Source organism: Maylandia zebra, linkage group LG3 (genome assembly GCF_041146795.1).
Source record: "Maylandia zebra isolate NMK-2024a linkage group LG3, Mzebra_GT3a, whole genome shotgun sequence".
NCBI classification, from domain to species: Eukaryota; Metazoa; Chordata; class Actinopteri; order Cichliformes; family Cichlidae; genus Maylandia; species Maylandia zebra.
In genome coordinates, this window is record NC_135169.1 from 9,808,639 (window position 1) to 9,822,218 (window position 13,580).

The 13,580-nt window shown below is 42.6% G+C and overlaps 1 protein-coding gene across 2 annotated transcripts in view; it reads right to left on the reverse strand.

The window, feature by feature from the left end:
- Positions 1-3,623: 3,623 nt before the first annotated feature.
- Positions 3,624-13,580, reverse strand: part of LOC112431813 (protein NLRC3-like) — a 132,144-nt gene continuing 122,187 nt past the window's right edge. For both annotated transcript variants that reach the window (XM_076879340.1, XM_076879343.1), the window contains 3 exons: positions 10,302-10,475; positions 7,674-7,720; positions 3,624-7,537 (listed from right to left, as the gene is read on the reverse strand). In XM_076879340.1, the coding sequence (XP_076735455.1) occupies positions 6,993-7,537; positions 7,674-7,720; positions 10,302-10,475 (766 nt within the window). In that variant the 3' untranslated portion in view covers positions 3,624-6,992. The remainder of the gene's footprint in view (positions 7,538-7,673; positions 7,721-10,301; positions 10,476-13,580) is intronic.

Below are 13,580 nucleotides of genomic sequence, written 5' to 3' on the forward strand. Positions count from 1 at the left end.
CCAGGACAAGAACATCAAGCTGAATTTCATATACGACACTGTGTGCTGTCCTCACATATACATGTGAGTATCTTCTTTTACTATATGACACAAGAACAACATTTTCTGTTTATAAAACTGTGTTTGGTGTTTATCAGACAAATGCAGGAGGAACACCTCCAGGTGTTTCCCTGGCTGTCCATGTTTATGGACATAAACTGGTGAATGTACACCAACTGACACACATGTCATCCTAAGCACATGCACACACTATTCAGTCCATACTTTGATACACTCTTGTACAGTAAACAGCAAATATGTGTTAATCAGAAATCATGTAGAGCACACGAAGGCTTCCTGGGTTTGGGCTGAACGATGGAGAAGGCATGGAGAGGTTCTGCTCCTTCCTCAGAAGATCTGCACGAGTCACAAACAGATGACTCCATCACATCGACTGGACCTTCTGACTGATGCACTATTGCATTATGGGAGGAGGAAGTCATTGGATCTAGGTCTACATATTTCTGTATTAGTAGTTAAAATGACTCATTTCGATTCAAACTGAGAGAGCTGACAGTTCCTACTGATAGAAGTGCAGCTCCTTCAGAGATGGGACAAAGAGGAGAAGGTCACCAGTCTGCTGAGGAGGAGATTTCTGCCGTCCTGAAAGAGTCCCCGAGTAACCCGACTTTAATGGACCGTATGCTTGTAGTCGCAAGTGAATCTTTTCTCCCCATGTTTGTCCAAGTGACTATTTCAGAACAAGACATCCAACAGTGGATGGAAAGAGAGACAGAAGCTGCCAAACATGCACTTTTGAAAACAAGACCCAAAGGTTTGTTGATTTGGCCTGATTTGTTTCTTATTGGGTATTCAGGAAGCTGACAGTAGCTGCTTCCTGTCTTTAGACTATGTTCCCAGATGGAAGAGGAAGTATGTCATGAAACTGGTCGGGCATTGCACAGCTACAAGCATTTCACCTCCTGTCATACTGTGTATGGTTTTGTGTGTGTGATAAATAAAATTTGAATTTAAAACTGGTTCAACCAGCTCAGGTAGGATTGAATTCAACTATATTTAGTGTTTTGTTGATAGAATTTCCAACAGTAAGAGTTCAAATGTTAGCAAACATACAGGTTAACAGCTGTGCTTAGTTATGTCGACTATATGATGGTAAAACCTTGCTGTCAGTTTTACATGTGTGTTTTTAAATGTAGATCCCTGAATCTCGAGTCATCCACTGCAGACCAAACACAGGAAGTTAACGTGTTAATGTTACCATTTCCAATCATGGTGCCCTTCATCTAATCTGGAAGTGTTTGTTTTGGGGCGGTGTTGTTCTTCCTATTGTGTTTAGGCCAGAGATGCTCTTCAAACAACTGACAGACATGCCCACATTACAAGAAGATGGTGTGAGTCTGATTTGATGTTCCAGTCAATGCTGAGAGACCTTGACAAGGAAGCCAGAGGTCAGCTGATGATGCGAGCAGGAAATGAAGAAGGAAGAAGGATCGCTCTACTTAATCTCAAGCACTTCTTCATTGTCACAGAGAGGGAAACGTTGTATTTTCTGCGTCACTTCCTCACAGTAAAGATATTTGTACTCCTGGAAAGAAGATTCTGTGTGTAAGCTGTTGATGGGACAATAAGCAAATTTGACTTTGCAAAATGTTGTGCAGGGAGGTTGTGGTTGCTGCTTGGACAAACATGACCTGGATGACTGAGAACCTACGCAGACACGTTCTGAAGGAAGGGCTCCACACTTATTGGACTGATTTAACTCTGCTTATTGTCATCGAGCAAAGTTTATTTAATGTGTCTCAATGATTCAAGCTGCAGTTGGTCGTCATCTTCATTGAAAAATAAATATGAATGGTAAATGGTAAATGGCCTGTATTTGTATAGCGCTTTTCTAGTCCCTAAGGACCCCAAAGCGCTTTACACAACCTGTCATCCACCCATTCACACACTGGTGATGGCAAGCTACAATGTAGCCACAGCCACCCTGGGGCGCACTGACAGAGGCGAGGCTGCCGGACACTGGCACCACCGGGCCCTCTGACCAATAATAAATAATGAATAAATGATAATAATATATAATATCATGTGATGTTGACGTGTGTTGTTGGTGTTTTGTGTAAATGTCTTTTTGAATGTAAACGCTTTGTTCCAGACAGACAGGGAGTCGCTATCAGGCTGTCCAAGCAAACCCACGTCTGTAACAGAGACTGAAGAAGATTGTGACAGAGCCCAACAGTCTGCAGTGGCCACCACAGTCCACCGTCTTCACATCACAATTTCAACATGTCTGTGACGTCTCCTTGCCCTTGTACTCACTGACCTGCATTCATCCATAAATGACACTCAGGACCCTGGTTCCACAGCTGTTCTTGTTCACAGCAGCATCCAGTTAGAGAGGAAACTGGATAATGCAATGATGATGTTCCAGCATCATGTTGTTGCTCCTCCTCCACATGCTTACCTGCCACAGTTTAACTCCGCCTCTCAGACAGTCATGTCACCTGATCTGCATGTTTTGCTGTACGATGACGTCATCTTGAGGTTGACGAGGAGAAAAACTAGTTTAGTCCTGCAGATGGCGATCTTGCACCGTGTTCAGAGAGCCGACACTTTGATGATGCTGCCTGGGTTGGACTCTATATGAGCAGCTTCCACTCTGGTTTCACTTTTAAATAAACTTGTTTGATTTCACTTGTAAAAGCTGAGAAATAAATATTTTATTGCAAAATTATTTGTTGGTACATTTTTTAAGGGTCAAATATCCTGTTTGATTTGAGGAATGAACTGTTAAGGTGGAATAAATGAATCAGTTGAAATACATCAGACTCCAGAAGATCCAGGGTGACATCATCGTTACCTGGCAACAGAAGCCCTCATCTGATTTTATTGGAGGATATTTACACCTGCAACACTGTTTAGTTTGATATGACGGGTTAACAACATGCTGTGATATCCAGTTCATCTGTAATAGATACTGGATCTAATCAGTCAGCAGATATTTGATCAGCTTATTTATAACTATACTAGAAACAAATACAACTGTGTTGGTGATTAATTATTTGCGCTGCTCATGATGTCATCATCACTCCCTCCTCCACCCTCAGCAGTCCCAGCATGCTGCTGTGGTGCACCCCACCCTCACTCTACACCTGAGCCACAGACCACACCCTCCACCTCAATATACACCACAGTTTTCTCTGCTGTGGAAATGAGATCAGGAGGAAATCATGATTATTATTATTTAATAAACGCTCACATTAATGTGGGCTTATTTGTTTCATGTTAGAAACATTAGTTGAGTGTTTTTAGTATAAAATGGTGACAGTCCCTCTTTTTGCTCCTCCCCTCACCTGTGGATGGGCGGTGCTGTTACCGTGGTGACAGCTTGGATGTGTTTCAGTCCTGCCTGGTTATCACTGCAGGAATCTTTCACATTTATTACAGGTATTAACTCTGATTTTTCTGTGTATTATGAACCAAATGTATCCTGATACACACAGAGATGGATGAGCAGAGGTCACATGATGAAAGAACAAACATGGAGTCTTTGATTTATTTAGATATTTATTGATGAATGCAAACAAACCTGACACTGAACCATCGTCCAGCAGAACACACTGATCACATGACCTGCTGACCCAAACAGTGCAAAGCTCCATGGCAACAACAACAAACAGCCTCACATATGTTAACAGAGGCTGTTAGAAGCACAGAGTCTTTACAGTCTTTCTCCTGTTTGGACACAGATCTCTGCACATCTTCATCACAGTTACTCACAGACGTGCAGAGTGTGTGGATATCAAAGCTAAGTTTCCACCATGTTTGTAGTCTGTACTGGGACTCATGGAGCATCTCTATGAGCACTCAGTGCGTCCCAGTTTAACCAGCAGCCTTCACACCACACATCACACAGACATGGAAACTTCAAACCTCAGACTGAAGTCACTGGCAGTCTCTGGCATCAGCGACTGTGCTAACAAACACAGCAAACAGTGAAGGTTTGGTAGAGAAAGTCGGTTGGGTAGAACCAAGTACGCGGTGGAGGAGGCGGGGTTACATTACTGGATGATTAAACATGGAACTATTTTGCTGATAATAATTGAAACGATTAAAGAAAATCAAAAAGCTATTAATGCAAGATAATTCATAATTTTATAAACTGGAACGATGAAATTATTATTAATCCTTTATTTATCCAGGTAAAAAATCTCATTGAGATTAAAAATCTCATTTCCAAGAGAGACCTGGCATCATAGCAACAAAAGTCACATACCACATAGGTATATAACATTTAAAACAAATACAATATCCCATACAAACATGTGTAAAATATACAATAACAGATCAAATACAAAAAGAGTACATTAAAAACAATCACACTGAGTAAAAGAGCTGTTCTCTCGTTCCTTTAAGACAGACTTAAACTCTCCCAAGGTAACCAATTACTTAATTATATTGGCTGGATCTGATTATTGGGGGGTCATGACCCCCGTAACCCCCCTGGAAATTACGCGCCTGGTCCTGAGGTCAAATCCACCATCTTTGTTTCAGAGCTTCATGTTCTCCCGTGTTTGTGTGTGTCCTCTGCGGTACTCCGGCTTCCTCCCACAGTCCAAACACATGCAGTTAGTGGGGTCAGGTTAGCTGTGAGTGGTTGTGTCTCTGTGTTATTCCACCTTAATCAATGACTTCCTGTTAGCATGAAGTGCTTCTGTAGGACTGATGTCATTTTCATGGTTGGATCATTTAAATGAAGCTGGACTCAGATGCAGTAAATAAGCTGATTGATCATTAATGAATAAAGCTGGTCAAACACATCACGTGGACACATGTGATTGTGTGTTGTAGTATTGATCCCAATGCTGGTATCAGTCCTGGATCAATAACACTGGATGGATGCGTTCAGCATGGAGCCCTGAGCTGTGTTACAGACAAACATGGAAACTGACAGGTCTGTGTCATTCACAGTCTGTAACACTTCTAAACAACAGAGGCTGACCCAAGTGCCTCAGAGCCAGGCACGCTCACATCACAGCTCTCTAAATAAGCCAGTTTCAAAATAAGAGCTGAAAGCTGTGTTTGCTTGTGTTAGCTTATTATTGTGGAGACTAACATTCAGTGATCATGTGTTCAGACTCATAATGATTACTCTCAGAAATCCTGATCTTTGTATTAACTGTGTGTTGGATCAATAACTGAGATTCATGGTATCACACAGCTGTGCTGCTGCTGATGTCAGCACATCTGGAACAATACGAGGTATCTGCTAGCAGACTGAGCAGGACGTGAGACCTGTGGACTGTTTAAAGCTGTCCCTCCACAGCTCACTCAGACCTGATCCACACCTCAGTGATATTCTCTGACTTCCTCAGTAGAGACAGAAACCATTCAGATCTGGGACCATCAGCTGACTGATGATGTCACACAGACTGTGTTTTTCAGGAACAGTGATTCTGATGTGAGCCTGCTAGCTGACAGCAGACCTGATGAAAGCACATGTTCACATCTGTGAGGACAGACTGGACTCTTTGACTGCACCTTGGTTCTCCTCAGAGGTCTGTACAGGAGCATGTCCACCCCCACTGAAGATCTCAGTCACTGTGAAACATAGAAAGCTGCTTGTGTGGCCTCTGCCTCACATGTAGATACAGCTACAGGTTTCTCTGTCAGTCAGACTGAAACAGTGTCCTGATGCTGCATCATTCAGCTCTGTGCCCCAGTCAGCATCACTGGGAGCTACCAGTGTTTCTGCCCTTTTCCTGTAACACTACACTCAGCACAGGCTCAGCTGGTATCCAGTGTTGGACTTTGGCTTCAGCTGCTGTGATAGATCCTCTAACATAGATCAGCTCTGCTACATGTTGTTAGATAAGTGCAGCTGCTGTCATGTCCTGATGTTTCTCTGGCTCAGCAGCTTCTCCATCAGAGGTTCACATGGAGCTGATCCAGTATCTCCAGTAACTGTGTTCTGTGCCTCACTGGTTCATCCTTCTGTCTGTGTGACGTCAGTCAGATGTTGAAGTTAAACTCTGTAATCTTCACTGTGTCACAGAGTTCAGTGAGTCCCGTTATTCACAGTATCAATCAGATCATCAGAGAACAGCTGATCAGCAATCAGTGGTGCCAACAGCGCCTCCTGTGGTGAGAGGATGCAATAATGCAATGTAGCATTTTTCCACTCAACACTTGCAGTCATGGAAACTGTCTGTTGGATCTGTGTGACGTTGCTTTCTTGGTTAGAGTTCCTCACAAATGTCCAGATGATTCTTCTAATGAGGCGTCGACCATGTTTGCAGCTCTTTGGAAGAAAACGTCGCCCTTTGCCATCCTTACTTTTCTTTGACTTCTTCAAATGCAGCTGAACTCCAGCTGGTATTTTCTTGGACTTTGCAGCTGTTTCTGGTCATCAGTTCATTCCTGCAAACCTCTGAAGCTGAACAACAATGATGCTGCATTGCTGGCTGATCCCAAAAGGTTGATTCTGTTCATCTGGACGTTTTCAGAAACGTTTGCTCACTGATCAGGTGACTTCTTCAGTCTCAGCTGACTGCAGCTTTACAAGCTTACAAACAGCACATTTGCACAATGACTGAAAGCAGCAGCACCTGATATATATGATACTAATATAATACATATACATATATAATCCATACTAATGATGAAGGAACTGAGCTCACAGTCCATTGTTCATTCAGTGAACTACTCAGTTTATTTTGGGCCTCAGAAATGCTCACTCTGTTTGTACATCACTGTCAGCAATAGACTCATTCTGCTGTGTGGACAGGAACACATGTGACATCACTTCCTGTTTGTTTGTGACTGAAGAGGAAGAAGTTTACAAGGAATCATTTAGAAGAGTTTCAAACATCAACTGATTGAATCCATGAATCTGAAAACGTGTTTGTGAGTGAAAGAGACAGACATGTACAGACTGAACTATCTGTTCAACAGTCAGAGTGTTTCTGTAACAGGAGACACTCTTTACACTCCACTCAGCACAGGGACACTGAGGCACCAGGAGACCAGGGACTGAACCCAGGATAAAGAGTTTGAGTGAATGTGGTGTTGAAGGTGTGGAGGTGGATCAGAGTGTCAGAGGAGACTCTGTAGAAGGACAGAGTGCCAGCAGGACAGTCCACATACACTGCTGCTCTGTTAGAGACAGAGGAGGAGGAGGAGGAGGAGGAGGAGGAGATGGATGTTAGTCTGTAATTGTGCCTGACAGACTGAGGACCATCATCAGAGCAGATCAGACTCCAGGACTGATCATTGTATCCAAACACACAGTCATTACTGCGTCCTTTCCTTCTGATGCTTCTGTAACTCACTGATATATAAACGTATCCTCTCCACTCGACCTCCCAGTAACAGCGACCAGTCAGACCATTTCTACACAGCAGCTGTTTACAAACATCAAATCTGTCTGGATGATCAGGATATGACTGAACCTCCTCCACACGTGTCACCTTCCTGTTGTTGTCAGACAGTTGGAGCTCTGTGTTCACTGTGTTTGTGTCGATTGTGAGTTGACAGGAATCTGATGGAGAGAACAAACACAATCCAGCTGCAGTTATTGATCATTGATTGACACTTTGATGATGACTCCTGACATGATGAAGATGGTTGAATGTGTGCTGCTTTGTTTTCATGAATCCCATTAAAAACACACTTACACTTCCTCAGACCTGGTCTCAACCATCGGACTCCAGCAGGCTCCACCCTGAAAGGAGGAGGGGGGTCAGAGCAGCACAGTCAGCATGCACACATGGACATTACATGGCTCTCACACACACACTGTTACACACTGAGCTCAAAGCTCGGCTCCACTGTTTTATTCAAAGAAATCTACATTTATTTATCAGCACATTTAAAAACAGCTTGAGCCAAAGTGCTGCACAGAGTAGAGAGAAAATAGGAAACATACACAGTAATGACTATAAAGACTGGTCAGGATTGAAAGCTACAGAGTACAAATGTGTTTCCAACCGGCTTTTAAAAATGTCCAGTGTTGGTGACGACCTGATGTGAAGGGCGACTGTTCCAGAGTTTGGCTGCAGCCATCGATAAAGCTCACCTCTGTTTTTACGTCTAGTTCTGGTCAGAAGCTGCTTATCTGCAGACCTGAGGGCTCCACTTGGATTCTTTTGTTAAAGAGAGATAAGATGGAGCCAATCCATTCACAGATTTAAAGACAACCAGATCTGGAAGTGGATTCTACCACGTACTGGTAACCAGTGGAAAAAGCTGGTGATGGGTCGTCTAGCACAGACCCACCGCTGGAACCAGACAATTGATGAGGGAGAGAACTGTGACAGCACCGTTCCTTCACTTGACCTCAGTCGCTCTCGTCTGCTCCCTCGTAACACTGCTCTTTATTGAGCTTACATGAATATGCACAAGTTCATTATGACGTCTTACACAGGTATGAACAAAGAGTACCAGTCTGTGCATAGTGTAGGTGTGTGTTCCAGATGTGACCCTGTGACCCCAAAGCTGGTGCTAAGAGTCCAGCGGTCCCCCTAACAAAGGCCTCTTATACTTATCCAGACACAGAGTAGGTGTCCTCCTATACCATAAATCAGCAAGAGAGGGTACGACCTCTCTCATGACCCCAAGTGGTGTGTGCATGCCAGAGCACTCTGGAAGGCACACACAGTCTTTACAGACTACTAAGGATCAAACCTCTATCATTATGCAATCGATTATAAAACTTTAAGTATATATGAGTAAATATTTCTAAGCATAAATGACAGTCAACAATATAAACCTTACATCTGGTTTTAATAACCGAATTTATTTGTTTCTCAAATGAGAAAGAGCTATCGAGAAACACTCCTAAATCTTTAGTTCTGAACTTTTCCAGTGGGCCAAGGTCAACATTATCTGCTAATGCTAAATAGACTGTCATTATTAACTAATGCTAATTTGATGTGAATTAGCATTATGCACTAATGTTAACATTTACTTTTTAACAATGTGAGTAGCTAATGCTAACACTATTTCCCTTAACTTTAAAAAATGTGCACGGCTAATGCTAACACTCTTTTCCCTAGCATTACAACAATCTGTGCTGCTAATGCTAAGTAGACCGCCATTAGCACCTACATCTGATTTAAGGCAAATACGCATTAGAACCTAATACTCATATTGTTTTCCTTTGCTTTATAGCAATGTGAGCAGCTAGTGCTAGGTAGGCTGATGCTTGCAGCTAATGCTAATTTGATGTGAATTAGCATTATATTAGTCGGGATTTAATGCTAAGTAGACTGCCATTAGTGGCTAACGCTAATTTTAGGTGAATAGGAATTGGCAGCTAATCCTAATACCATATTTTCTTGCTTTATAACAATGTGACCAGCTAATGCTAAGTAGGTTGCCGTTATTAGCTAATACTAATTTGAGGTGAATTAGCATTATCCGCTTATGCTAACAATTTTTTTTCGTACTTTTTAACAATATGAGTAGCTAATGTGAACAGTATTTTTCATTCAATTTTAACTTTTCCCCTGCGATGTAAAGAGTTAATGTTAAATAGGCTACCATTAGTGGCTATGCTAATTTTAGGTGAATAAGCATTGGCAACTAATGCTAATACCATATTGTCTTAATTTCTAACAATGTGAGCGGCTAATGCTAAATAGGGTGCCGTTATTAGCTAATGCTAATTTATCCGCTAATTCTAACAATGTTTTTCTTATATTTTAAAAATATGAGTAGCTAATGCTTATACTATTTTTCCTTCAATTTTAACAATGTGATGTGTGTTACCGTTAATAACTATTGCTAATTTGATGTGAATTTGCATTATCAAATAATGCTAACTATTTTCCTTTGCATTATAATGATGTGAGGACTTATGCTAAGTAGGCTGCCATTACTAGCTAATGCTAATTTGACGTGACTTAGCATCATCCGTTAATGCTAACTCTTTCCCCTTGCATTATAACAATGTGAGCAGCTAATGCTAAGAAGGCTGCTTTTATTAGCTAATGCTAATTTGATGCGAGTTAGCATTACCCGATAATGCTAAAACTTTTCACTTCCCTTTTAACAATGTTTGCAGCTAGTTCTAAGTTGGCTGATGCTTGCAGCTAAAGCTAATTTGATGTGAATTAGTGTTATATTAGTGAGGAATTAATGCTTAGTAGAATGCCATTAGTGGCTAATGCTAATTTTAGGTGAATAGGAATTGCCAGCTACTGCTAAGTAGGTTGGAGGCCGCAGGAAACAAACAGGAAGTGAGTGAAGGACACAGGAAATGTTTCCATCTGTTCCTCCTCTATCAGACATTCTCTCCATACCTGAGAGTGTCCAGTCTCCAGCCTGGATCCTTCAGTCCAGCCGACAGCAGCTTAATCCCTGAGGCTTCTGGATGATTGTAGCTCAGGTCCAGCTCTCTCAGATGGGAGGGGTTGGAGCTCAGAGCTGAGGCCAGAGAAGTACAGCCTTCCTCTGTGATCAGACAGCCTGACAGACTGCAGACACACAAAACAACAATCCATCTGTCAACAATCATTTTCTCTTTGTCACAATAACATCTATCAATTTACATCCATTCAATGTAACTGTATGTATAAGTGACAATTCCCAACAGACGCCAGCAGTCATCTTAAGTTGTTTAGCAGTATAAGGTAACAGCCTACAATATAGAGCGAAAGCCCCAACCATCAGACAATCCACTGTGAGCAGCACTTGGTGATGGTGGGAAGGAAGAACTCCCTTTGACACAAAGATCCTCCCAGTGAAAACAGGCTCCAGGAGAAGCATCCACCATGACTGGTTGCAGGGTGAGGGGAAAGAGAAGAGATGAGCTCAGAGAGACAAGAACAAAATACAAACTAGGCAGAGAGGAGACAAAAGTTAAGGAGATGCAGTAGTGACATATAAAAGCACCAGGAGTGAAAAGAGGGGAGAAGAAAGCAGAGCATCATGGGAAGTCCACCAACATCCTGAGCCTATAGTAGCATAACTAGGGGATGGTTCAGGGTCACCTGATCCAGCTCGAACTATAAGCTTTATCAAAAAGGAAAGTTTGAAGCTGATCTTCAAAGTAGAGAGGGTGTCTGTCTCCTGAACTCAAACTGGGAGCTGCTTCCACACCAAGTCCAACATAGCCAGGCTGAGTTGTTAGATTAGTCCAAAGTCAAGTCAGAAAGTCATTATTTGTGTCAAATGTAGAAATAACTAAAAAGTTATTTCTCAATCTGATATTAAAAAGTTTAAATGGTGAAAAAACCTGTAATGAAAACAGAAAGAGTCAATAAAAGCCTCTTTAGAGGGTCACCAGTTTAAAATTCAGACATTTAAACTGGTGATTCTCCTTCTCTGCTCCATTTCCTCTCTAGACTTCCTGTTCCTAGGAGGGATTTGATTGGCTGAACGTCCTTTTAGCCTTTCTTTAGTTCTTTGGGTGCTAATCAAAATGTATGAGTCATGTGACGTGACATAAGGAATTCCATAAGGAATGGAATGATGTGAAAACCATCACGGGCCACAACACCAAGAACAGCACATTGGGGGGGAATGTGGAGAAGGCAAACAAACTCAACTACGTCTTCAACAGGTTTGACGTCCTCCAACCACAGGTACAGCATGCCCAGGACCCACTACAGTTTGCATACAAACACTATGTGCCAAACTCCAGACTGACAGTGAAACATCAGGCCAGTGTTAGAAGATAAAGTTCAGGAAAGTTTCTTAATGGTTCAGAAGATGTTCAGCAGAGGACGACTTAAAGATGTGTGTAGGAGCCATAATTAAATGTATTGAATTTTGATGATCACTGGGTTTTCATTTGTTTGGTTGCTATGGTGATGTGTAACGGAAGTCACGTGGGTGCTAGCGGTGAAATTAAGTGGGCGTTGTCAGTCTGTCATTCACTGGTTTGATTTTGACAGAGAGGAGGGCTGGGTAGCCGTAGTTTTTGTTGACCGCTGCACAACGAGTTTCCCCTTGTTGCATTAGAGCCTGTGATGTTTTAAGAGTCTGAATCAGGAGCCGATCACATTACTCTGTAAACTCTCAAAGCACTTTAATAAACAAGTAAGCAATTCCACCTCTCGCATTATTGCGTAAAGTTGACAGCGTGTCATGCAAATAGGCAGGCTCCATCCTCGGCCTCTAGCGACTGTGGAAGTTGCTACAATGTGCATGAAATGGAGGCTTCTGATTGGTCAGAATGAGCCTGTGAAAATGGGATGAACTTTGTATAAAGAAAGAAAACAAATTTAGTCTTTTCATGGAAATCTACCTTTTTAAAAGTGATTCCAAATCAAAGCTAACGCCATGCCAGCTTGTAGCTTTGATTGACAGTGTGTAGAACAAGCCTGATGACACAAACTCCCAGAAAACCTAAAAACCAACATAATGCATCTCAAGGACTCAATTTTGCCATCTCTCCACAACAGTTACCCATAGTGGACCTCATCACAGCCACAGAAACCGCCATACGGATTAATAAATTATCACAGACAGAAGCAGAGCAAATCAGGATGAAAGTCTAAGCCACGCTCTCCAGTGCCAAAGTCCCTCCGTCTAACCTCACAATACAAGAAAAGAAGGCCGTCGCTTCCCTGAGAAGAGACCACAACATCACTGTTTCACCAGCTGATAAGGGAAGATGCACCGTGGTCCTAAACACTACAGATTACCATACAAAGATCACTACTCTCCTCAGTGACAACAATACCTACGAAGCCTTAAAGCGAGACCCCACAAGCAGCTACAAAAAGAAAGTTATAGTTTGCCTTCAAGACTTTGAAAAGGACAAAATCATTGACCGCCTTACATATCACCGCCTTTACCCAGGGGATGCCATACCCTGCATCTACGGACTTCCTAAAATCCACAAGGAAGCTGTCCCACTCAGACCCATAGTCAGCAGCATAAACTCAGCTACTTATAACATTGCAAAACACCTTGCTACCATCCTTGCTCCTCTCGTGGGGAACACCCCACACCACATCAAGAACTCCACCGACTTCACCCACAAGGTCCAGAAACTTGCCCTGGATCCAGATGAAACCATGGTGTCCTTTGATGTAGTCTCTCTCTTCACTTGCATACCCACCACGGAGGCCGTGGAGACTGTTAGAAAACGACTACAAGAAGACAGCTCCTTGGAAGACAGGATCAACTTCACACCCGATCAGACCTGCACACTGTTAGACCTCTGCCTCACCACTACATATTTCAAATACAACGAAGGCTTTTACAGACAAAAACATGGCTGTGCCATGGGCTCCCCCGTGTCACCTATTGTAGCCAACCTTTACATGGAGGAAGTGGAAAGAAAGGCTCTTGGCTCTTTCAAAGGAAGAGTACCCAGCCACTGGTACAGATATGTGGACGACACCTGGGTCAAAATCAAGACACAAGAAGTGGAATCCTTCACTGCGCACATCAACGCTGTGGATAAAAACATCAAGTTCACCAGGGAAGACACAAAGGACGACTGTTTGCCTTTCCTGGACTGCGCTGTGCACATTGAAGAGAACGGCAACCTCAACATCGAAGTTTACCGGAAGCCCACACACACGGACCAGTACCTCCTCTTTGACTCCCATCACCCTCTGGAACAC